The sequence below is a fragment of the Malus domestica genome, chromosome 11 (genome assembly GCF_042453785.1).
Source record: "Malus domestica chromosome 11, GDT2T_hap1".
In the NCBI taxonomy this organism is placed as follows: domain Eukaryota; kingdom Viridiplantae; phylum Streptophyta; class Magnoliopsida; order Rosales; family Rosaceae; genus Malus; species Malus domestica.
Genome location: NC_091671.1, coordinates 7,443,499 through 7,462,855, shown reverse-complemented (window position 1 = coordinate 7,462,855; position 19,357 = coordinate 7,443,499). Strand labels below are relative to the sequence as shown.

General features: G+C 39.4%; 4 protein-coding genes across 7 annotated transcripts; 3 read left to right on the top strand and 1 right to left on the bottom strand.

Annotated features, from left to right (window-relative positions):
* The first annotated feature begins 740 nt into the window (after positions 1–740).
* LOC103447495 (metal tolerance protein B) lies at positions 741–4,335 on the top strand. Of its 2 annotated transcripts, none has more exons than XM_008386691.4 (3): positions 741–1,036; positions 1,213–1,348; positions 3,099–4,335. In XM_008386691.4, exons 2-3 carry the CDS (start codon positions 1,280–1,282, stop codon positions 4,308–4,310), a joined length of 1,281 nt encoding a protein of 426 aa, XP_008384913.2. In that variant the 5' UTR covers positions 741–1,036; positions 1,213–1,279; the 3' UTR covers positions 4,311–4,335. The 2 variants fall into 2 exon arrangements, with proteins under 2 accessions (XP_008384913.2, XP_008384912.2); XM_008386690.4 differs by having other exon boundaries at positions 741–1,048.
* A 247-nt stretch (positions 4,336–4,582) lies between these two features.
* Positions 4,583–7,093, bottom strand: LOC103447494 (ras-related protein Rab2BV). The gene is made up of 3 exons (XM_008386687.4): positions 6,799–7,093; positions 6,499–6,694; positions 4,583–5,402 (listed from the first exon to the last, which is right to left on the bottom strand). Exons 2-3 carry the CDS (start codon positions 6,661–6,663, stop codon positions 4,917–4,919), a joined length of 651 nt encoding a protein of 216 aa, XP_008384909.1. The 5' UTR covers positions 6,664–6,694; positions 6,799–7,093; the 3' UTR covers positions 4,583–4,916.
* A 597-nt stretch (positions 7,094–7,690) lies between these two features.
* LOC103447493 (uncharacterized) lies at positions 7,691–9,790 on the top strand. Of its 3 annotated transcripts, XR_011573410.1 has the most exons (5): positions 7,691–8,077; positions 8,213–8,318; positions 9,298–9,418; positions 9,544–9,571; positions 9,626–9,790. XR_011573410.1 is itself a non-coding variant. In XM_070808617.1 (4 exons), the coding sequence occupies exons 1-3, from the start codon at positions 7,966–7,968 to the stop codon at positions 9,374–9,376; spliced, it is 297 nt and encodes a 98-aa protein (XP_070664718.1). In that variant the 5' UTR covers positions 7,691–7,965; the 3' UTR covers positions 9,377–9,418; positions 9,595–9,790. The 3 variants fall into 3 exon arrangements, 2 of the variants coding, with proteins under 2 accessions (XP_070664718.1, XP_008384908.1); XM_070808617.1 differs by lacking the exon at positions 9,544–9,571 and having other exon boundaries at positions 9,595–9,790; XM_008386686.4 differs by having other exon boundaries at positions 9,544–9,790.
* Positions 9,791–12,106: 2,316 nt separating this feature from the next.
* On the top strand, positions 12,107–15,585 carry LOC103447683 (subtilisin-like protease SBT4.6). The gene is made up of 10 exons (XM_029088334.2): positions 12,107–12,376; positions 12,647–12,738; positions 12,833–12,924; positions 13,017–13,263; positions 13,352–13,835; positions 13,927–14,024; positions 14,110–14,325; positions 14,417–14,528; positions 14,610–14,823; positions 14,924–15,585. The coding sequence occupies exons 1-10, from the start codon at positions 12,281–12,283 to the stop codon at positions 15,457–15,459; spliced, it is 2,187 nt and encodes a 728-aa protein (XP_028944167.2). The 5' UTR covers positions 12,107–12,280; the 3' UTR covers positions 15,460–15,585.
* The last annotated feature ends 3,772 nt before the right edge of the window (positions 15,586–19,357 follow it).

Here is a 19,357-nt window from a genome sequence, read left to right as displayed (position 1 = left end):
GCCATGAGTTTGACGGGGGGTGTTGGAAAATATTAGTATTTAGGTTTATTTTAGTATTTAGGTTTTACTTGTTAGTTTAGGATTTGGGCCAAGCCCATCCGAGTTAGAGTTTCTTAGGTTTAGTTCTCTATAAATATTTCTTGTAATTTAGTTTGAGAAACATGTCATTCACAATGTAGTCTTTTGAGATTCTGTAGCCGTTTCGGCATTCTCCTTTGTTTAATAATATTCTTATTATTTTGTAATCTTTTATAGTTTTGTTCATCGTGTACTCTGATATTCAACTTATACATGAGTTATAAGTCTTATCTTATAAGTTTTTGTCAATCAAATAATATTCTAAGTAGGCTAAAAACAAAAAATCATATCCTTAAGATCCAATATTGTTCGGTTCACCAAACCGGCCTAAATGGCTGCCAAAAGATTTAATACATGATTATAGACTTCTTAATTCATTATATTTATAACATAATATTTTATAATATTAATAAAAAAAGTAACTTAAAAGTTTTATAATATTGACACCTTTTTGCCATTTCTCACGGTTAAAAGTTAACTTTAGTTTCCCAACGCAACGTATAATTCTACAAAGTACTCCAAAAAAGGAATTAGATTCTACATTTACTTTGTAAGGATTTTAAAAATTCACATATCTTTATTATTCATCATATATCGTGTAATCAGAAATAATTTAATTTTTTATATAAAATGACGAAAACTAATCAGACGTTATACAACTAACCTAACCTAGCATCGCGACAAAGTAGATCTGAAGAGTACCCTCTTCCCTCCCGAATTACCAAAGTTTGAGAAAAATCAATCAAAAGCCCAACTTCAACTTGTTTCCAAATTTGAGAAATCTCCGAACTTTTTCCCCAATCAATTTTGGGGGAGTTCGGGATTTTTTTTCTCGAAAATTGAATTAACCCCTGATTTCGTCCTGCTTCCGATGTCTTTAACGTCAAAGCTGAATGCCGTTGCCCCACGGATTGATGAGAGATGAGAGAACGTGTGGGACTTGGATCACAAATGACAAGTGAGTTTCCATGTATGCAAAAACCCTAATCATTTCTCTTCCTATTGATTTCATCCCTTGAGAGAGAGAGAACTTGGGATCGCAAATCCCAAGCGATCCCAAGTTTGTCTATGAAGAGCTGATCTAATTATATTAGTGTCTATAATTGATTTCTTCTGTGTAATACTAATCGATAGGCCTCATTGGTAAGTGCTACAAGATCTCGTACATTGAACCCATGGTTATGGATCCGAATCCATTAGTATGGAACATTTTCTTTTGCAAGTGAAATCCCCCATCAAAATCTCTACTTGTCTCTCCTCAGATTCTCAGGTACTCCTCCATCGTTCCCAATTGAGCTCTCTTCCTCCGTTTTGTTTTTCCATTTTTTTGGGTTTTTGGATTCTTTGGTTTGCATTTTCAAGTTGGTATTTTGATCTTTGTGTTGATTTTTATTATATGGTTGTATTGGTTTAATGGTAGTTTATGGAATTTGATGATTTGGGTCTGTTAGTTTATATGGGTCTGTTGCAAAGTTGGATGCTTGGCGTTGAACTGTGTTTTATGATTGATTCTTTTCGAATCAGAAAGCTACCCAGATTTCGAGTTTTCGGGTTCTTGGTGCAGCACATAGAGGCAGTGGCGGATCTACAGAGGGACCTGGGAGGTCCCAGGACCCCTCGGCGATCCTAAATTGCTGCTAGAAATTTTCTGGAGGACCCCTCGTACTCGACACGAGGTATGTGCTACGGGTTGGAGTTGCAGGTTCTAATGGAGAAGAAGACAGCTGGGAGGGGAAGAAGAAAGAAAACAGGGCCTTTTAACAATTGGTCCAAAACGGCATAGTTTTGGCCAATTGTTTTAATTTAATAAAAAAAATCAATGAGACAAACTCTGCTGTTTGTCCATGATGTTCCATATTCTTTTAAAGCCCCACATGGGCCGCATCCTTCCCGAGAGTCCCTCCCGTTTCCTTTCCCCACTCCTCTGCTTTTCCCCCTAATCCCCATCTTTCTTATATTCACCCAAAACCCAATTTCTAATCCCACCCAATTCCTAATCCCACCCAATTTCATATTATAATTACATTACTCCAATATCATACCTCCACTTGTTTCAATTCTCCAAGCCACCACTATTTAGTTCAAAGTTCACGTATGTTTTTTGGTATTCTAATCTAATCTCAATTAAATTATATTAGATATTGGTGGAGATTTTTAGTCTATTATTGATATGGTTGTTGATATGTTTTATGTTTGTATACTCATTTTATCATTGCAATTTAGATGGAATTTTTGTTTATTGGTTGATTGGTATATATTTTGTGTTTTTGGTTAAATGTGTAGTTTAGAAATGAGAAATATGGAAAGATTTTTCAAGCCAAAGCCAATAGCACCATCTAATTTTTGAATGAAGTGTATTATATTTAACTTTTCAATGTTATTTTTATCTATAAATTTTTTTACCTTTATTATTGGGACCCCCCGAATTTAAAATCCTGTATCCGCCACTGCATAGAGGCATGAGATTGTAGGGAAAAATAAAATAAAATAGGTATTACCATTTTCGGGGTCCAACAGGATGAAGGGGTTAGGGGTGTTTGAGGTGGCTCTTGATGAAAATCCAAGATTTTTCATTTCCTACGAAGAATGGAACGATAATGTTCTTCGTTCATTCAATAACTAAATGTGTAACAGTCGTACACACATGGTTGCACACGCAGTGAAACCAAGTTGACCGAACCACGAGAGTTTCCATCTAAGCTTAACAAATCCGTGCTAGTAACTAATCTCACAGAATTTAGCTAAAGCTTGATTAACATTAAAGCTGTTGCATGAGTTATAGTTGCCCAATGCCAAACAGCTTTCTGCCGATTTGGTCTTTGAGCTGGAATATGACTTGGTTCTGAGCAGCTGTGTGCTAGCTCGGTTTTCTGTGTGCTCGCTTGCACAGCTGCTCTGTTTTTCTGTGCAGCAACCTGCCCTTCTGCGCTTTATATTCCGACCTTGCTTAATATCTGGAAATAGGCCTCTTCATTTGCTCTTCTTTTTTTAAGAAATTAACACCATCACTTTTTCTGAAGCACATGGAACATGAGAAGGTACCCTTTACGAGAACAGAGTCTCAGGAAATTGAAATCCCAACGGTCTCTGAAGGCATTGATACTCTTCCTGTGCCACCACAGTTGCGTCCCTCCTCGTGTGTCTGTGTTTTCTCCAAAAACGAGCATTGTAGTTTGGATTCAAAACAGCGGTCAAAGTCAGCTACAAAACTCTCTGGACTCGTTGTCGCGTCTCTCTTGTTTATGGTTGTAGAAATTATTGGTGGTGTCAAAGCCAACAGCCTTGCAGTACTCACAGATGCAGCCCACTTGCTCACTGATGTTATTGGATTCTCTATTGCTCTTTTCACAGTAATGGCTTCAGGTTGGGAGGCAACATCGTACCAGTCTTTCGGATATCACCGTCTTGAGGTTTTGAGCGCCCTTTTCTCTGTGCAGCTCATATGGCTGGTCTCTGGGATCTTGATCTATGAAGCAGTCAACAGGATCCTTCACAACAAGGAAAAGGTGAATGGGCCACTCATGTTTTCAGTCGCAGCATTTGGGTTTCTTGTCAACCTTATCATGGTCGTGTGGCTTGGTCACGATCACACTCATCATGCATGTGGAGGCTTAGGTCAAGACCATCTCCATGATCACAATCACGATCATCATCGTGGTCATAATCGCGATCATCATCATCATGGAAGTCACGATCATAACCATGGTCATAATCACGATCATCATAAGGAGGAAGAAAGTGCAATACTTGAAGAGGACAAAACAAGTCTGGTGTCAAATTCTGTGGAGAAGACTAAAATATTAAACATAAATATCCAAGGAGCCTACTTGCATGTCATCGCCGATATGATTCAGTCCGTTGGGGTGATGATTGCTGGAGGCATCATATGGGCAAGGCCAGATTGGTTAGTAGTCGATCTTATCTGCACACTCATATTTTCTGTTTTTGCTGTCAGCACAACTATATCGATGCTCAAAAATATATATGGCATATTGATGGAGAGAACGCCAAGCGAGATTGATATCACCGGGCTAGAAAAGGGCATCAAGTGCATCAAAGGGGTTCAGGAAATTCACGACCTACACGTTTGGGCGCTAACGGTTGGAAAAACAGTTTTGTCTTGCCATGTAACGGCTGAGCCTGCAGTAAGTTCTAGTCAGATAATTGACGAGATTAGGGATTACTGTGAAAGTACTTACAGAATACATCATGTAACTATACAGATTGAATAGTAGACTGCAATAAGTTTACCACCAATCATGTTGACTTCTTGTGCAAGCAATTGAAATGTTCGCGTCCGGATGTCCCAAAGAATTCAAAAACCCTAACCTTCTCGATTCACCATGAAACTGCCACCACCATTGTACGCCACAAGCAATCGATCGCGAGAGCGAAGGCAGCAGAAAGGAAAAGGCTGAAGAAATGAGTCTAGAATGATATGAGAAAGCGGTATTGAAGCGTTTGTTAGAATGGAAGAAGCAACTGAGAAACGAAACCCGAAAAATTAAAACTCTGAACACACAAGGTTCCTTCTCCATTGATTCTTTAATTTGAGATGCCGAGTTCCACCAGACATTCCAAATTTCAGTACTTACACTTTATATCAAGCGACATATAACAAAACGGTGCATCGGAAGCAAAAGCAGGCCCTCAAAATGTATCGATACTACTGTCATTATAATTTTCACAAAGCTTCCTTATCACAAATCGACGAAGTAAAACTTGTATTCTACATGCTTCCCTGTCACCCAAAAAAAAGAAACTAAAAAGAGAAAAATCAAAAGAGCTGGCATCCAGCAAAATGTTTCCCCTCCTTCCCCCTAGGTGTGTGTCATCTTTTATGTCGAGCAGCAACCTCTCTTGTTCGTATTCCCAGAAGCGTCACCAACGTTGATGGTGGTTCCTTGACCAGGTAGGGTAGTTGAGACTGCTTCTTGAGCTGCCAGTGCTTTCTTGCTGACAATATGGTAGATCTCGGTTAGAATAGTTTGAAATGCCTTCTCAACGTTGGTTGCTTCCAGTGCTGATGTCTCGAGAAATGAGAGACCCTCCCTCTCAGCCAAGGACTGACCATCATCCTCTGAAACAGCTCGGAGATTGATCAAGTCAGACTTGTTTCCTGTCATCATGATAACAATGTTCGAATCTGCATGGTCCCTCAACTCACGGAGCCACCTTTGGACATTCTCAAAAGTTGGCCGCTTAGTTATGTCATAGACAAGGAGAGCACCCACTGCCCCTCTATAGTATGCACTGGTGATAGCACGGTATCGCTCCTGACCTGCTGTATCCCAGATCTGTGCCTTCACAGTCTTTCCCTCAACCTGTAAATTTCAGACACGGAAGAATTTAAGCTAGATCAGATTGTAAGCCATAATTTGCAAACCCAATTGTTGTATAAACAGACTTCTTTCTACTCATCAACATATTGAACGGTACGCTACAATGACAAGTGACAACTGTATGTTAGAAACTCATAAATATGCTCTCGGACCAGTGGTCCAGTAGACACATTTCACGTTTCTGGAATAACTTCACATTCAATTGAGCCATGATGTTTCACTTCTCAGTTGCGTGTACAACAGGGGAAGAAATTCCAGTTCTCTCTCTTCAACTATGCCATATTCATATAGTTGCCTATATATAAAAAAAACCAACAAAAGGCAGTATGACCCACAAAACAAACCTAACGAACCAACAGTCTTCCAAACGAAAGATATTGGGCGGTTATTTAGCGTATCATACTCGGTTATTATGCTCTAAATACAAAGGATGGAGAAACCGAGACACGTGTTTCCGCATATACTTCCCCACAACATTATACAAAATTGGCTCTAATTAAGAATCAAACTTAAGTATCCACCTGTAAGTGCTCATAAATCAACTCCTCTTTCTTGAACTCTGCAAATCATCCCTAGTGTGTTAAACAACTTAAAGATCAACAACAGGTAAATGCTCAAATGGTTCAACTCCTAGAAATAAAATTCTAATCCCAGCTTCTATCAAACAAAAAGACGGCTGTTTATCCCACCGGTTTATTTAACCATTGCCAACCCTATCCACAAGAAGCAATCCATCTAAAAACACAGCACTAAAAAACCAATCCAAAACCGTTTCACCAAGTTATTAATAACAAATTTTCTGATGGACTCCAATCAAACACGTAAATCCCTAAACAAAATCCAAACAATAATCACAATCTCCAAGCGACCCAAACAAAAATTCAACCAAAATAATTCAAACTCCGAAACCTCCCAAAAATTAACCACATAAGATCGAATCCATCACAAACAAATATATCGACAACGCTGACAAAATCAAACAATTGAAGCACAAATCAACTTTCACACCAAGATTAAACACCAAACAGACTAATCAAACTTCTAAAAACGAAGAACAAAGCTCAGTAGGCGAACTTGCCTGGAGAGTTCGGGTGGCGAACTCGACTCCGATGGTGGATTTGGAGTCCAAGCAGAACTCATTCCTGGTAAACCTAGAGAGAATGTTAGATTTGCCCACACCAGAGTCACCGATCAACACGATCTTGAACAGGTAGTCGTACTCGTGGTCTACTCTACTCGCCATGCCGCCGTCTCCCCTCTCCGATCTCCACAACCTACACATACACACAAAAATTCGAACCCATCAAAAATCACACAAATCTCTCTTTCTCTGCAACCTATACATACACAAACAGTTGTATCTATAGATCTCGCTTACCCGGAGGCGAATCGACAGAGGAGAGAACGCGATCGGAGAGTTCGATCGGAGGAACCGAAGGAATTGGGGCGGAGAGCACGGTGGGGGGTTTTGGGGAAGGAGAAAATGTGAACAAGCGGAAGCAACGATGAGGGACTAGAGGGGGCTTCTGAAAGTTGAAACGGCAAATAAATAGATTCTTTGTTTGGTGGTCGAAACGGTGCCGTTTTTCGGCGACAACTGGGGATCTTTGATTTGTTGAATTGGGAGAGAGAGTGAGACAGTAGGCAGCCTGGCCTGGCGGGTTGGTGCCAGAGGGATGTTTTTATTTTTTAAAATTTTAAATTTTTGTAGTGTTTTCCCACGCCGTAATTAATTAATTAATTAATTTAGATTTGGTTGCGGTTTGGACAGTCGCCAGAGCCATGGCCGGCTGATTATTTGGTTGGCTGATTATTTCTAAACGTGTAGGTAAATTGTGCGTATACGACTTATGCTAGTTGCTAATAATTTACTTTTTTTTTGTAATAATATTGACGACAATCATCATTGACGTCGAATCATGAATTAGGGTTGGTTGATGTTCGGTTTTGTTCGATTAAGCCTCAAATTGCACATTTCTATTTGTAACATCGTGATTCAGTTTGGTTCATCTTAAGCTCAAGTTGTTTGCTTAAATGAACCAAATTACAACCTCATTACTGGCTTATGTGGAATTGGTTGCAAGGGTACAAGACTTCTACTTTGAAAAATTAAATATAACATGTATTAAGTGGTTCTACTTACACCAAATTGAGTTTTTACATTGCATTGTATTATATTAAGTGGTTCTACTTACACCAAATAGCCCACGAATTGAATTGTATTCACTACCATTTGTTTTGTCGACTTTTGTAACTGAGAGTCACTATTGTTTATCATATTTTTTAAAATTTAGTGACCAACCTGAGACAGAAAAAACAAATTGAGGATCAAAGTGAACAACCACTAAAATGGAGGGAGGGATTTTGTAATTATCTAAGTTGCTAATAGAAACCGATTCCTACGGTTCTAGCCGCGGCTAGAATCCATCTCCATCAGATAAATACACGGGACTTTCTTCCTCCCAAACGCACTGACTCACTGAGTTCATAACTCGGTTCCCTTCCGTACAATTCAGTCGAATCTCAATCGGCTTCTACCGCAAAGATGAAGAAGGAAGACACAGTGAAGCTGATCAGCGCCGAGGGGTTTGAGTTCGTGATCCACAAAGACGCCGCCATGGTCTCTCAGACCATCCGCAACATGCTCACTTCTCCAGGTATTAGGGTTTGAAATTGATTTCAGTTAGAGCAGCAATTTGGGGATTAGGGTTTGAAATTGATTTGAGTTAGAGAAGCAATTTGGGGATTAGGGTTTCAAATTGCAAGGTGAAATCTTTTTTTTTTGTTGGTAGGGGGTTTTGCTGAGACGGAGCACGGCGAGGTGACGTTCCCGGAGATCAGCACCACCATTCTTGAGAAGATCTGCAAGTACTTTTACTGGAACCTTCAATTTGCAAGGTTTAGACTCTCTCTCTCTATCAGTTTTTATTTTTTTTATTTTTACTTATTTTAGTTTTAAATTTGTAATCTTTTGGTTGTAATATTTGAGGTATTTACATGTCAATGCTTAGAAGATTGATGGGTTTCTTCTGAATTGGAATTTTATTGATCAATATGTAAAGTTAGTAGGGCTAATGTTCTCTAGACTTTCTTATTGCTAGGCTGTCATTACAGACCATACATTCAAACAAAGATCCGTTCGCCCAATCATTAATCAAAGATTAATACTTTGACATAGTCTGTTGTATAGCAGACTAGGGTCCTAGACAGTTTGTATAGGGATGCGATATCCACACACCCCATTTTACTTCTCACACTCCTTTTTAATTTTTGGCCGTCGGATCGGATGAATTGAAGAAGATAAACGGACATAAATTATCAAGGGGTGTGTGAGAAGTAAAATGAGGTGTGTGAATAGCACACCCCTTTGTATGCTGTTTCATTTTTGGTTGGTAGTCAGTCTAGCATAATATGGAGCAGTCTACCATAGTACTGGATAGTTTAGATTATTTTTCAGATTATCGTTCTTGTAACTTGATTTCTTATTTCTAATACTGGATAGATATTAAACCAAATATGGAGGTCTTGGGACATAACTCAGGGAATATAAAAAGCCCAAAACAGAGGACAAAAGCGGTATAAGAAGTACACTTTCTAGGTCCATATACTTTTCTATTTGGTATTAGGTTTACAGGTTTTGATTGAATGGTTTTTCTTGTTTAATAATGATCTTGGAGATGGTACAATCAGAATATTTTGTGTATATTCTGCTGCACAAATTTTTAGTGTGGGATTGGTTTCAAGATATTGATGGACGCTTGAATTATCCATGGTTGCTGGTTGGAACTAATCAAAATCCGAGAGCTTGATCAGAAGGCCAGTTTTCATTTACTCTCGTCTCCCTATTACTGACTTGTAATTCAACTCTTTTTGACAGCGGGAAGCAGACGGAGTTTCATATTGAACCTGAATTGGTTCTGGAATTGATGATGGCAGCCAATTATCTCCATACATGATTGTAACATCTCTTTCTTGGGCGACCAAATCATAATTAACATGTAAGAATACTCTATGGAATCTCCTCCAGACACACATATATGCTTAGATGTTTGTTGATTATTTTTTTCAGTTTATGTTGGTTTAAATCAAATTTGTTTCTGTTCCTGTATTCGGCTGCCTCTAGTGGTTGCCCAGAAGGATGTGCGAGGATGATTGTTACCCGACATTCTGAAAGGGCTTGAGAGCATAGGAAATCTGCAAAGGTGTCAAGCTCTGGAATCTGCAAATGTAGTTATATATATACGTGACACTATTGTAGTCAAATTCTTGTAGTTGTAACTTACAAGATATTGTAATCTCACTTTCGAAAAACGGTAATCTCAATTAGAGAAACCCAAGTCGAATAGTATTTACAAGTTTTTTTCTGTGTTTACAGTATTCTCAGAGCTCATGCAAGTTATTTGTGCTTGTCGATGAATGACATAGCAATCAGCTTCCTCTCGAACAACAACCGGTCATCATATTCACGGCTGCTTTACACATTTATCGTTGATTTGTCCAACCTCTATTTTGCTCGCACATTCACGCAGACATCTTGCCTGAATTTCATAAAGTCCGTGGACATTTGGTCGACTGCAAGGGACTCGGAAAGAAGGGGAGGTGATGGTTGCGCAGAGACTCGGATAGAAAGGGGAGTGATAGTCGCACAACCTTTGGTCGACTTCAAGGGACAAAAACAAGGGCAAAGTGTAAAGGAGAAATTAGGAGTACGAAAATCACTACCCCGAAAGAAACCCTAGTGCATGATATGCCTTTCGAAGCACAAAAACTCGAAGATAAAAAAAGGGCTTAAAAAAACCCGGTCAAAGAGTGAACAAACACTTCGAAGAAGACACAATTTGAACAAACACTACTGTAATGTTAATGTATCATGTATGATTTATGGGGCAGAAATACTGGATTTAAGCAATGTTAGTCGGAGCATTGAAGTTTTCGTTAGTGAAGTACAGTCTTGTTGTACGTCAGATTTTGTAAATGCGGTTGCTTGGACAGTGATTCTGTTAAGGGAAAGATAGTGGTAGGCAATGCCGAATGCGGGGATATAACCTCATATGATGCCGGTACACTTGGTTCAATTGTACGTAATGACAACTAAGACGATCTTTCATAAAGGTATAGGTTTCTTGTCGCCTTACGGTATATCTTTCATAAAATTTCATAGATACGGAAATAACAACTGTAGTATGATGTTTCTCAGCCGGATATTAGTGCCCCGGGGGCCGAATTTGGCTGCATATTCACGGATTCACCTATTGCTTCGATCACACAATTGGAAGAAGGCAAGAAGCGTGTAAAATACAATATGTTATCTGGAACCTCTGTATCTTATCCTCGTGCTGCTAGTGCAGCTGAATATATGTTGAAGCATTCCTGATCGGTCTCTCACCGCCATCAAATCTTCTCTTATGACGACTGGTATAAATTTTTACGACAAAAGCAATTGTTTCATTTGTCGCATTATAAACATAAAGAATGATACCAGCAACAACATTTCCGCTGGTGCATTTGCTTATGAATCGTGGCGTATCAATCCTGTAAAAGCTGTAAACCCGGGGGCTCGTGTATGAAGCTTCTGAAGAAGATTACATAAAGTTGCTATGCACTATGTATGATGAAGGCAAAGTTAGACGCAAATCAAGAGATAACAGCACATTCCGTAAAAGATCTGAGAAAAGACATGCAAAGGATCATAATTACCCTTCAATGGGAGCTAAAGGTGCAGAAAAGGAACCTTTTACAGTTAAATTTCATAGAAGAGTAAAAAATGTTTACTCCAAACTCTACCTACAAGGCCAAAATCTCTTTGAACTCCAAAGTTGACATCAAATTGGTTCCTGAAGTTCTTTCGGTTCGAGTCTTTGAACGAGGAGAATACTTTTGATATGATCGTCGTTGGAAGAGATTTACCAAATTGATTACAAGTGTCTGGATCGCTGGTTTGTTCTGATGGTGTTCACGACGTTGGAAGTCCAATTGTTGTTTTTGTATTCAAATGTTTGTTCATGTATGTGCTGGCGAATTTGGTCTAATGGGTTTCTTGTTGCAATTCCTTCTCTTACGTTATACCCTGTAACCAGAAAGCAAATTGCAAGAGGTTAGTATTAATAAAGAAGAGATTACCTTAAGAATATTTGATTCTAGGAGCTCTAGCCCAACTTGGCTAAACCCACTTCTCCATAAAAACTAAAACTAAAAATAAAATGGTTATTAACGGTTGATGAAATTTTCAGCGTTCTTGTTTTCGAGTGCTAAATGAGAGGAGGGACTTTCTTCCCGGTTACATATGTAAAACTCTCCCCTTGTATTTACAACAAACAATAACAAAGTCTTCTTTCACTAAGTGGGGTCAGTTGTATGAATTCTAGAATGTCATTATGCTTGATTTTGCGTCTAGTCTTCCGTTAGCTCCAAATACTCCATGTCTTTTCTTAAAGTCTATTTCCAAATCTTTTCCTCTATCTCTTTTGCCCTGAGCTTTTGTCTCACAAACTCATTTTCTAACCGAAGCATCTGTAGGTCTTCAGTTTACATGTTCCAACTACCATAACTTTTTCTCTCGTATTTGCACACTTTAATTTAACAATGGGTTTCTTATTGCAAAAAGCAAAGCCCAAGTATTGTTACAGCTCACGCGTATGTGTTTGGAGCAGTAAATGCTGGTTGCTGCCGTTACTGAATCCTTCTCTGCATGTCTTCGAGGGTTAGCCAAATCCAAGCTTTTCTGAAAGGAAACTTGTCTGGAGTTTTGCTTGAAAGGAAAATTTTCTGGCCCCTTAATTAAAGAAAATCTGGGTGCAATAAGTAGTCCCAGTATATGTATTACACTCTTCAGCCATGAAGTTAATTTGGAGAACAGAAAAATGGCTAAGAACGCAGCTCTTCTTTTTTCTTATGCTTTCTCCATTTTTATCCTGAGTACGAGCTTATTATGCAAGGCGACTGACGAGGATAGAAAGGTACGAGTTATTTGTGCAGCAAAACAATTGTCCCCTGACTAGCTGTTTCCTTTATTTTGAATTAATATTTGGGGGAGGGGTGGATGCTTTGCACTCTACATGAACAGTTCCGAGGAGCTAATATGAGGAGTTAATCTCGACTAATCCTTTTTCTATCTTTTAAAAGAAAAAACTATAGTCTTTTACCACTAATAATAAAACGTTCCCCTTTCATGACAAATCTTTGAGCAATAGTAATTTTGATAGGGAATTTCAATGATGGCGATGCAGGTTCATATCGTGTACTTGGGGTCTCTTCCTGACAGGGAGTTCTCGCCCTTGAATCACCACCATAGTATTCTGCAGAGAGTTGTTCAGACCAGGTAGTCTATCTAGACGTTAGGTATTTAAATTGAATTTTCTTTTGGTCTTTTTAGTCACAAACCTAGTTCTTATGGTCCTTTCGTGCCCTCCCAGTTCACCGGAAAATTTATTGGTACGAAGTTACAAAAGGAGTTTCAATGGGTTTGCTGCCAAACTCACTGACGAGGAAAGAGAGAAACTTGCTAGTGAGTGTTGTGAGATACTTTCTTATGTCATTCGAAAAGAGTAAAATGAATTGGCTTGAAAATTTAGTATGTTTATAAACTGTGAATTGCAGGCATGAAAGAAGTTGTATCTGTCTTTCCAAGCACAACATTCCAACTGCACACGACGAGATCTTGGGACTTTATGGGTTTAGATGAGAAAACCAGTCGAAAGTCTCTGGTTGAGAGTGATATAATTGTGGGGGTTATTGACAGTGGAATATGGCCGGAATCTGAGAGCTTTAAAGATGAAGGTTTTGGTCCTCCTCCCAAGAGGTGGAAAGGTGCTTGTGAAGGTGGAAAAAATTTCACTTGCAACAAGTAGGCTCCCTCACTTCTCATCACTGACTTAGTGATATTGTAAGTGTTTGTGAAAAGTGCCAATTTTTTTTCAATATTTATTTTGTAGCAAGCTCATTGGAGTTCGATTCTACGACACGGAGTCAGCAAGGGATGAAGACGGCCATGGAACTCACGTTGCCTCAATCGCAGCAGGCAATGCTGTTAAGGACGTAAGCTTTTATGGACTAGCAAATGGTACTGCAAGAGGAGGTGTTCCTTCTGCAAGAATAGCAGCATACAAAGTCTGTGCTAATACGTGCAGAATAGAAAGTATCTTGGCTGCCTTTGATGATGCTATTGCTGATGGAGTTGATGTCATTATGATTCAAATGGGAGCTGATTCGGGGATTCGATTTGATGAGGATCCTATGTTAATTGGTGCTTTTCATGCAATGAAGAAAGGGATACTGACCACACAGTCAGCAGGCAATGAAGGTCCCGGACCCGCTACTTCGTCAGATTTTGCACCATGGGTATTGCTCGTTGCAGCTAGTACCATAGATCGCCATATCATTGACAAGGTTGTTCTTGCTAACGGAAAGACACTTGTTGTAAGTCTCATCAACGTCCTTCATCCATGAAATACTTTTATTTGTGTACTTGTATATTCTACTTGATTTTTGATGAACTTTACCCAACCAGGGGAATTCCGTCAACACTTTCACAACAAATGGAACAAGTTTTCCTCTAATATATGGAAAAGATGCTGCGACAAAAAATTGCACTCAACTAAATGCGGGGTGATTCTTGTGCCCATTTCTTTTTAACTGGAAAAGATATAGTTCACTTATTCTGTAGCTAAACTACTCACTTGTTGCACATCAGACTCTGTCGTGAAGGTTGCCTGGACAGTGATTCTGTAAAGGGAAAGATAGTGGTATGCGATGCTGAATACGGAGATTATATGGCTTACGAAGCCAATGCATTTGGTTCACTTTTACATGAAAACGACAGAACAGCGTTTAATGTTCCCCTAATCCCTTCAACCGTGTTAATGGATGAAGACCATGATGCGGTCAAGTCCTACATGAACTCCACCAGGTGTACACTCTTTTGAATACTGCTGATGAAGTTACTGTCTCTCATCATGAATTCTCTATTTATATTTTGATTTGTTTCTCTTATTTTATAGAAACCCTCGGGCGAACATACTTAAAAGCGAAGTCATAAAAGACCCTTCTGCACCTATTGTTGCTTCCTACTCTTCACGTGGACCAAATCGATTTTTTCCTGATATTATTAAGGTATATGTTTCTTCGCACATTCTAATATCAGTTAAATAAATGTAGTTATGGTAATAACAATTGCGGTCTAATGTTTTTCAGCCAGATATTAGTGCACCGGGTTCTGAAATTTTGGCTGCATATTCACCTATTGCCTCTATCTCAGAATATGATGAAGACATGAGGCGTGTAAAATACAACTTGTTATCTGGAACCTCCATGTCTAGCCCACATGCAGCCGGTGCAGCCGCGTATGTTAAAGCATTCCACCCTGATTGGTCTCCGGCAGCCATCAAATCATCTCTTATGACAACTGGTATATATTTTCATGATAATAGCAGTTGCTTCATTTGTCATTGTCACATATTAATCATTAAATTCTGAAATTATCTATTGAGTTTTTTGTGTGCATATAGCTTGGACCATGAATAGTACCAACAATTCTACCGGTGAATTTGCTTATGGATCTGGGCATATCAATCCTGTAGAAGCTGTAAACCCGGGGCTTGTGTATGAAGCTTCAGAAGAAGATTATATAAAGTTGTTGTGCACAGTGTTTGATGAAGGCAAAGTTAGACTCATATCAGGAGATAACAGCACGTGCCCTAAAGGTTCGGAAAAAGGGTATGCAAGGGATCTTAATTACCCTTCAATGGGAGCTAAAGTTGCAGAAATGGAGCCTTTTACAGTGAATTTTCATAGAAGAGTTAATAATGTTGGCCTCCTAAACTCTACTTACAGGGCCAGGATCTCCTCGAACTCCAAAGTTGATATCAAAGTGGTTCCTGAAGTTCTTTCGTTCGAGTCTTTGAACGAGGAGAGGACTTTTGATGTGATTGTCACTGGAAGCGGTTTGCCAGATCAATCTCAAGTGTCAGGATCGCTGGTTTGGACTGATGGTGTTCACAGCGTTAGAAGTCCAATTGTTGTTTATGTGTTCAATGGCAAATGATGTATGCATGTTGGAAAAATGTGGCCATAGGCTGCATAAAGCTCTTATACTCGTACATTCTTTAAATAAACTCTTGTTTCGAATTTTATGGGAAAAGAAATTGTCCGTAATCATCTTCGGAATGAACTTCTGCTCTTGTTTCGCATTCTGATCTTCCTCTTTCTTGTTCTTTGTTTGTTGTTTGTATCCTTCGTCGCATTGAGGTTCATTTTTTATTTACTATATATCCTTTGTTTTACTCTTGTTTAGTTATCGGAATTTGTTTTCAGGTACGATCCTTCTACAGCTGGTATTTATGTTAAAGTTTTAGACAGATGGGCCGCCGTCCACCACTAATAGCATCGATATATTAGGAAAACTGTTTCATTGAAAAATAATTAGAGTACATCAATGGTTTATATAGAGCTATACATTTGCCAACTAAGAAGCTATACACTTGCCAACTAAGCACAACAATCCTATATGTCCTACAACTAATTACAAGAAAATTACAACAGAAAATCAAGATAAACTATCCTTAATATGCCCCCTCAAATTGAACGTAGGCAACCGAAGTGATAGTTTGTCTCAAAGAAGTAAAAACCGAGAAGTGGACAGAGATTTGGTACAAATATCCGCAATTTGGTCCTGGGAACACACAAACTGAACAATGACAGCGTTGGAAAGAACCTTTTCCTGGATGTAGTGATAGTCAATCTCTACAGCGTTGGAAATGTTATCACACCACAATGTAGGAGAACAAGATAGAGAGACACCAACATCAACAAGTAACTTGCAAAGCCATGTAATTTCAGCAGCGGTGTTTGCTAAGGAGCAATACTCTGCTTCAGTGGAGGAACGAGCCACGGTTGGTTGCTTTTTAGCACTCCAACTAATGAGAGAGTTTCCAAAAAAAAAATGCAATAACCACCTGTAGATCTTCTATCCAGTGGACACCCTACCCAATATGCATCGGAGAAGGCATTAATAGTGAGAGAACCTGAGGTTTTTGGAAACCAGAGACCAAGCTCAAGTGTGCCTTTCAGATAGCGCAATATGCGTTTGACTGCCTGGAAATGGGATTGTCGTGGTTGATGCATAAATTGACAAACCAAGTTAACAGCAAAGGAAAGGTCAGGTCGGGACCAAGTAAGATACTGCAGGCCACTGACAATAGATCTGTATTCTTCGGGATTAGAGAGCAAGGGAGAAGAGTGATCCAGCTTAGATGTACTAAGTGGTGTAGCACATGGTTTTTCACCGGCCATGTTGGTCTTGGTAAGCAGATCAAGAATATATTTGGTTTGAGAGATAAAGATTCCAGAAGAGGACCTATGAACTTTGATGCCAAGGAAAAAATGAAGGGAACCCAGATCCTTGACCGGAAAGAGAGCACTGAGTTGAGCTATTGTATCCTTGCAAGCTTGGGAAGATGGACCGGTGACTAAAATGTCATCCACATATACAAGGATAAACACCAGAGAAGGATCCTTCTTGACAAAGAGTGAATGATCATTCTGTGAACCACAAAATCCCATAGATTGAAGTGCACCATGAAGTTTCTCATACCAAGCACGCGGAGCTTGCTTGAGGCCATAAAGACTTTTATGTAACTTGCAAACATGATTCAGCTTAGTAGGATCTTGAAAACCAGAGGGTTGCTGCATGAATACATTTTCAGAGAGAGTTCCATGCAGAAATGCATTACTGACATCTAACTGGTTTAGAAACCAGTCATACTTAGAAGCAAGAGTGAGAAGAAGCCGGATAGTAATTGGTTTAGCAACAGGACTGAAGGTTTCTGTGTAGTCCAAACCTTCATGTTGATGGAAACCTTTTGCGACCAGCCGTGCTTTATAGTGGTCAATAGTGCCATCAGCTTTCCTTTTAATGCGAAAAACCCATTTACATCCAACAAGATTTTGAGATGAATGAGGAGGAACAAGAGACCAAGTATTGGTATTAACCAAAGCATTGAATTCCTCATGCATGGCCTGTCTCCAGTGAGAATGTTTTGAGGCTTGGAGATACGTGGTGGGAAGAAAATCAGGAGATATGTGAGAAAGAAGAGGGTGGTTAGTGGCTGAATAAGCCTTAGGCTTAAAAATACCTGATTTGGATCGGGTTTGCATAGGGTGAGTGTTCTGAGGTGGTAATGGTTGTATAGGTGAAGAATGAGGAGAGTTAGAAGTGGGAGAGGTGAGGGAGGTGGGTGGGGAAGGGGAGGAATTTGGATTAGATAAAGCAGCAACATGGTGTAGAAGTGGGGAAGAAGTAGGAGTTGGAGGGAGTTTGGTGAAGACAAGAGTGGAAGGAATTGAAGAAGAAGGGGTAAGAGGTGAGTTTATGACAGGTAAATCTTGAGAGACTGGATGAAATGGAAAAGTCAGTTCATCAAATATAACATGTCTCGAGATATAGACCTTGCGGGATTGAATATCAAGACACCGATAACCCTTATGATTGAGACTATAGCCAAGAAAGACACAGGGCTTACTTTTAGGCTCAAGTTTGGAAGTTACATAGGTTTTAACCAAGGAAAACACCTGCACCCAAACACTTTCAGTGTAGTATAATCTGGAGACTTGTTGAACAATTTTCCCAATGGCAGGATCTAGACATAGTAGGCAATCGGTTGATAAGATACACTGATGTAGAGAAGGCTTCAACCCAGTAAATATGGGGAACATGAGAGGCAGCTAAAAGGGTTCGAGCAGTTTCCACTATGTGTCAATGCTTACGTTCCACACAACCATTTTGCTCTAGTGTGTCAATGCTTACGTTCCACACAACCATTTTGTGGGAGAATGGTTATGTGTTGATGCTTACGTTCCACACAACCATTTTGCTCTGGTTCGAGCAAAAGTATCTCATATCATCTCTTCTCATTTTCTTCTCTTTATCCTTTATGCTGCCTGCAAGATAGGGAGAATGAGAACAATTAGCCGGAACTCGAAATCAAACTTCTGATTTGGGACTGATTGCTTGGAGCTCTGATTGCTTACCTTGTCTGTCACCTCTTTCAGCAGATCCCCTAGCTCGGCGACTTGGGGGGACTCCTACTACATGGTTTGTATCGCGCTTGACCAAGCCTGAAACTACAAGTAAGCTTCAAGTGAAATTGATACATTACCTTGTGCATCTCCACCAGTTAAAGATACCACCCCTGGATGGAGGAAGAGTACTTCCAGAGAAGATGCCACATCTACCTATGAGACAGATAAGGCAAGTGAAGACGATACCACACTTCGGTACTAGAAGTTTCGTGATTACGAGATCATTCTCCCACAATATTTCCTAATGTCATTTGTACTAAATCATTCACTTGTATTCACTAAAGGAGAGCTTGAACCTATGTACTTGTGTAAACCCTTCACAATTAATAAGAACTCCTTTACTACGTGGACGTAGCCAATATGGGTGAACCACGTACATCTTGTGTTTGCTTGCCTGTCTCTATCCATTTACATACTTATCCACACTAATGACCGGATCAATCTAGCGAAGATCACAAACTTAATACTTTCTGTTGTACCAAAGTTCTCACTAATTTTGTGCATCAACAATCCTTAAGTCCTTACCTTTTTGCGTTGGTAATGGATGAGTTAACAGGACATATTCAAGATGATATTCCTTGGTGTATGCTTTTCGCAAACGATATAGTGTTGATAGATGAAACTCAGGAAGGGGTAAATGCGAAGCTTAACCTTTGGAGAGAAATGTTGGAATCTAAAGGTCTTCGCCTAAGCCGATCAAAGACAAAATATATGGAGTGCAAGTTCAGTGCAAAGGGAGGCCAAAATGAGTTAGGGGTGAGGATCAAAGATCAGGAAATACCAAAGAGTTACCGTTTTCACTAACTAAGATCTATCTTGCAAAAGAACGGAGAATTAGATGGAAATCTCAACCATAGAATACA

Coding starts and splice junctions, on each gene's coding strand:
- LOC103447494 (XM_008386687.4), bottom strand. CDS start 6,663: ATGGCGAGTAGAGTAGACCACGAGTACGACTACCTGTTCAAGATCGTG. Junction 5,403..6,498: donor TCGCCACCCGAACTCTCCAG/GCAAGTTCGCCT, acceptor TGAAATTTACAG/GTTGAGGGAAAGACTGTGAA.
- LOC103447683 (XM_029088334.2), top strand. CDS start 12,281: ATGGCTAAGAACGCAGCTCTTCTTTTTTCTTATGCTTTCTCCATTTTT. Junction 13,264..13,351: donor AAAAATTTCACTTGCAACAA/GTAGGCTCCCTC, acceptor TTTATTTTGTAG/CAAGCTCATTGGAGTTCGAT. Junction 13,836..13,926: donor CTAACGGAAAGACACTTGTT/GTAAGTCTCATC, acceptor TTACCCAACCAG/GGGAATTCCGTCAACACTTT.
- LOC103447495 (XM_008386691.4), top strand. CDS start 1,280: ATGGAACATTTTCTTTTGCAAGTGAAATCCCCCATCAAAATCTCTACT. Junction 1,349..3,098: donor GTCTCTCCTCAGATTCTCAG/GTACTCCTCCAT, acceptor CTTTTTCTGAAG/CACATGGAACATGAGAAGGT.
- LOC103447493 (XM_070808617.1), top strand. CDS start 7,966: ATGAAGAAGGAAGACACAGTGAAGCTGATCAGCGCCGAGGGGTTTGAG. Junction 8,078..8,212: donor CAACATGCTCACTTCTCCAG/GTATTAGGGTTT, acceptor TTTTGTTGGTAG/GGGGTTTTGCTGAGACGGAG. Junction 8,319..9,297: donor TGGAACCTTCAATTTGCAAG/GTTTAGACTCTC, acceptor TCTTTTTGACAG/CGGGAAGCAGACGGAGTTTC.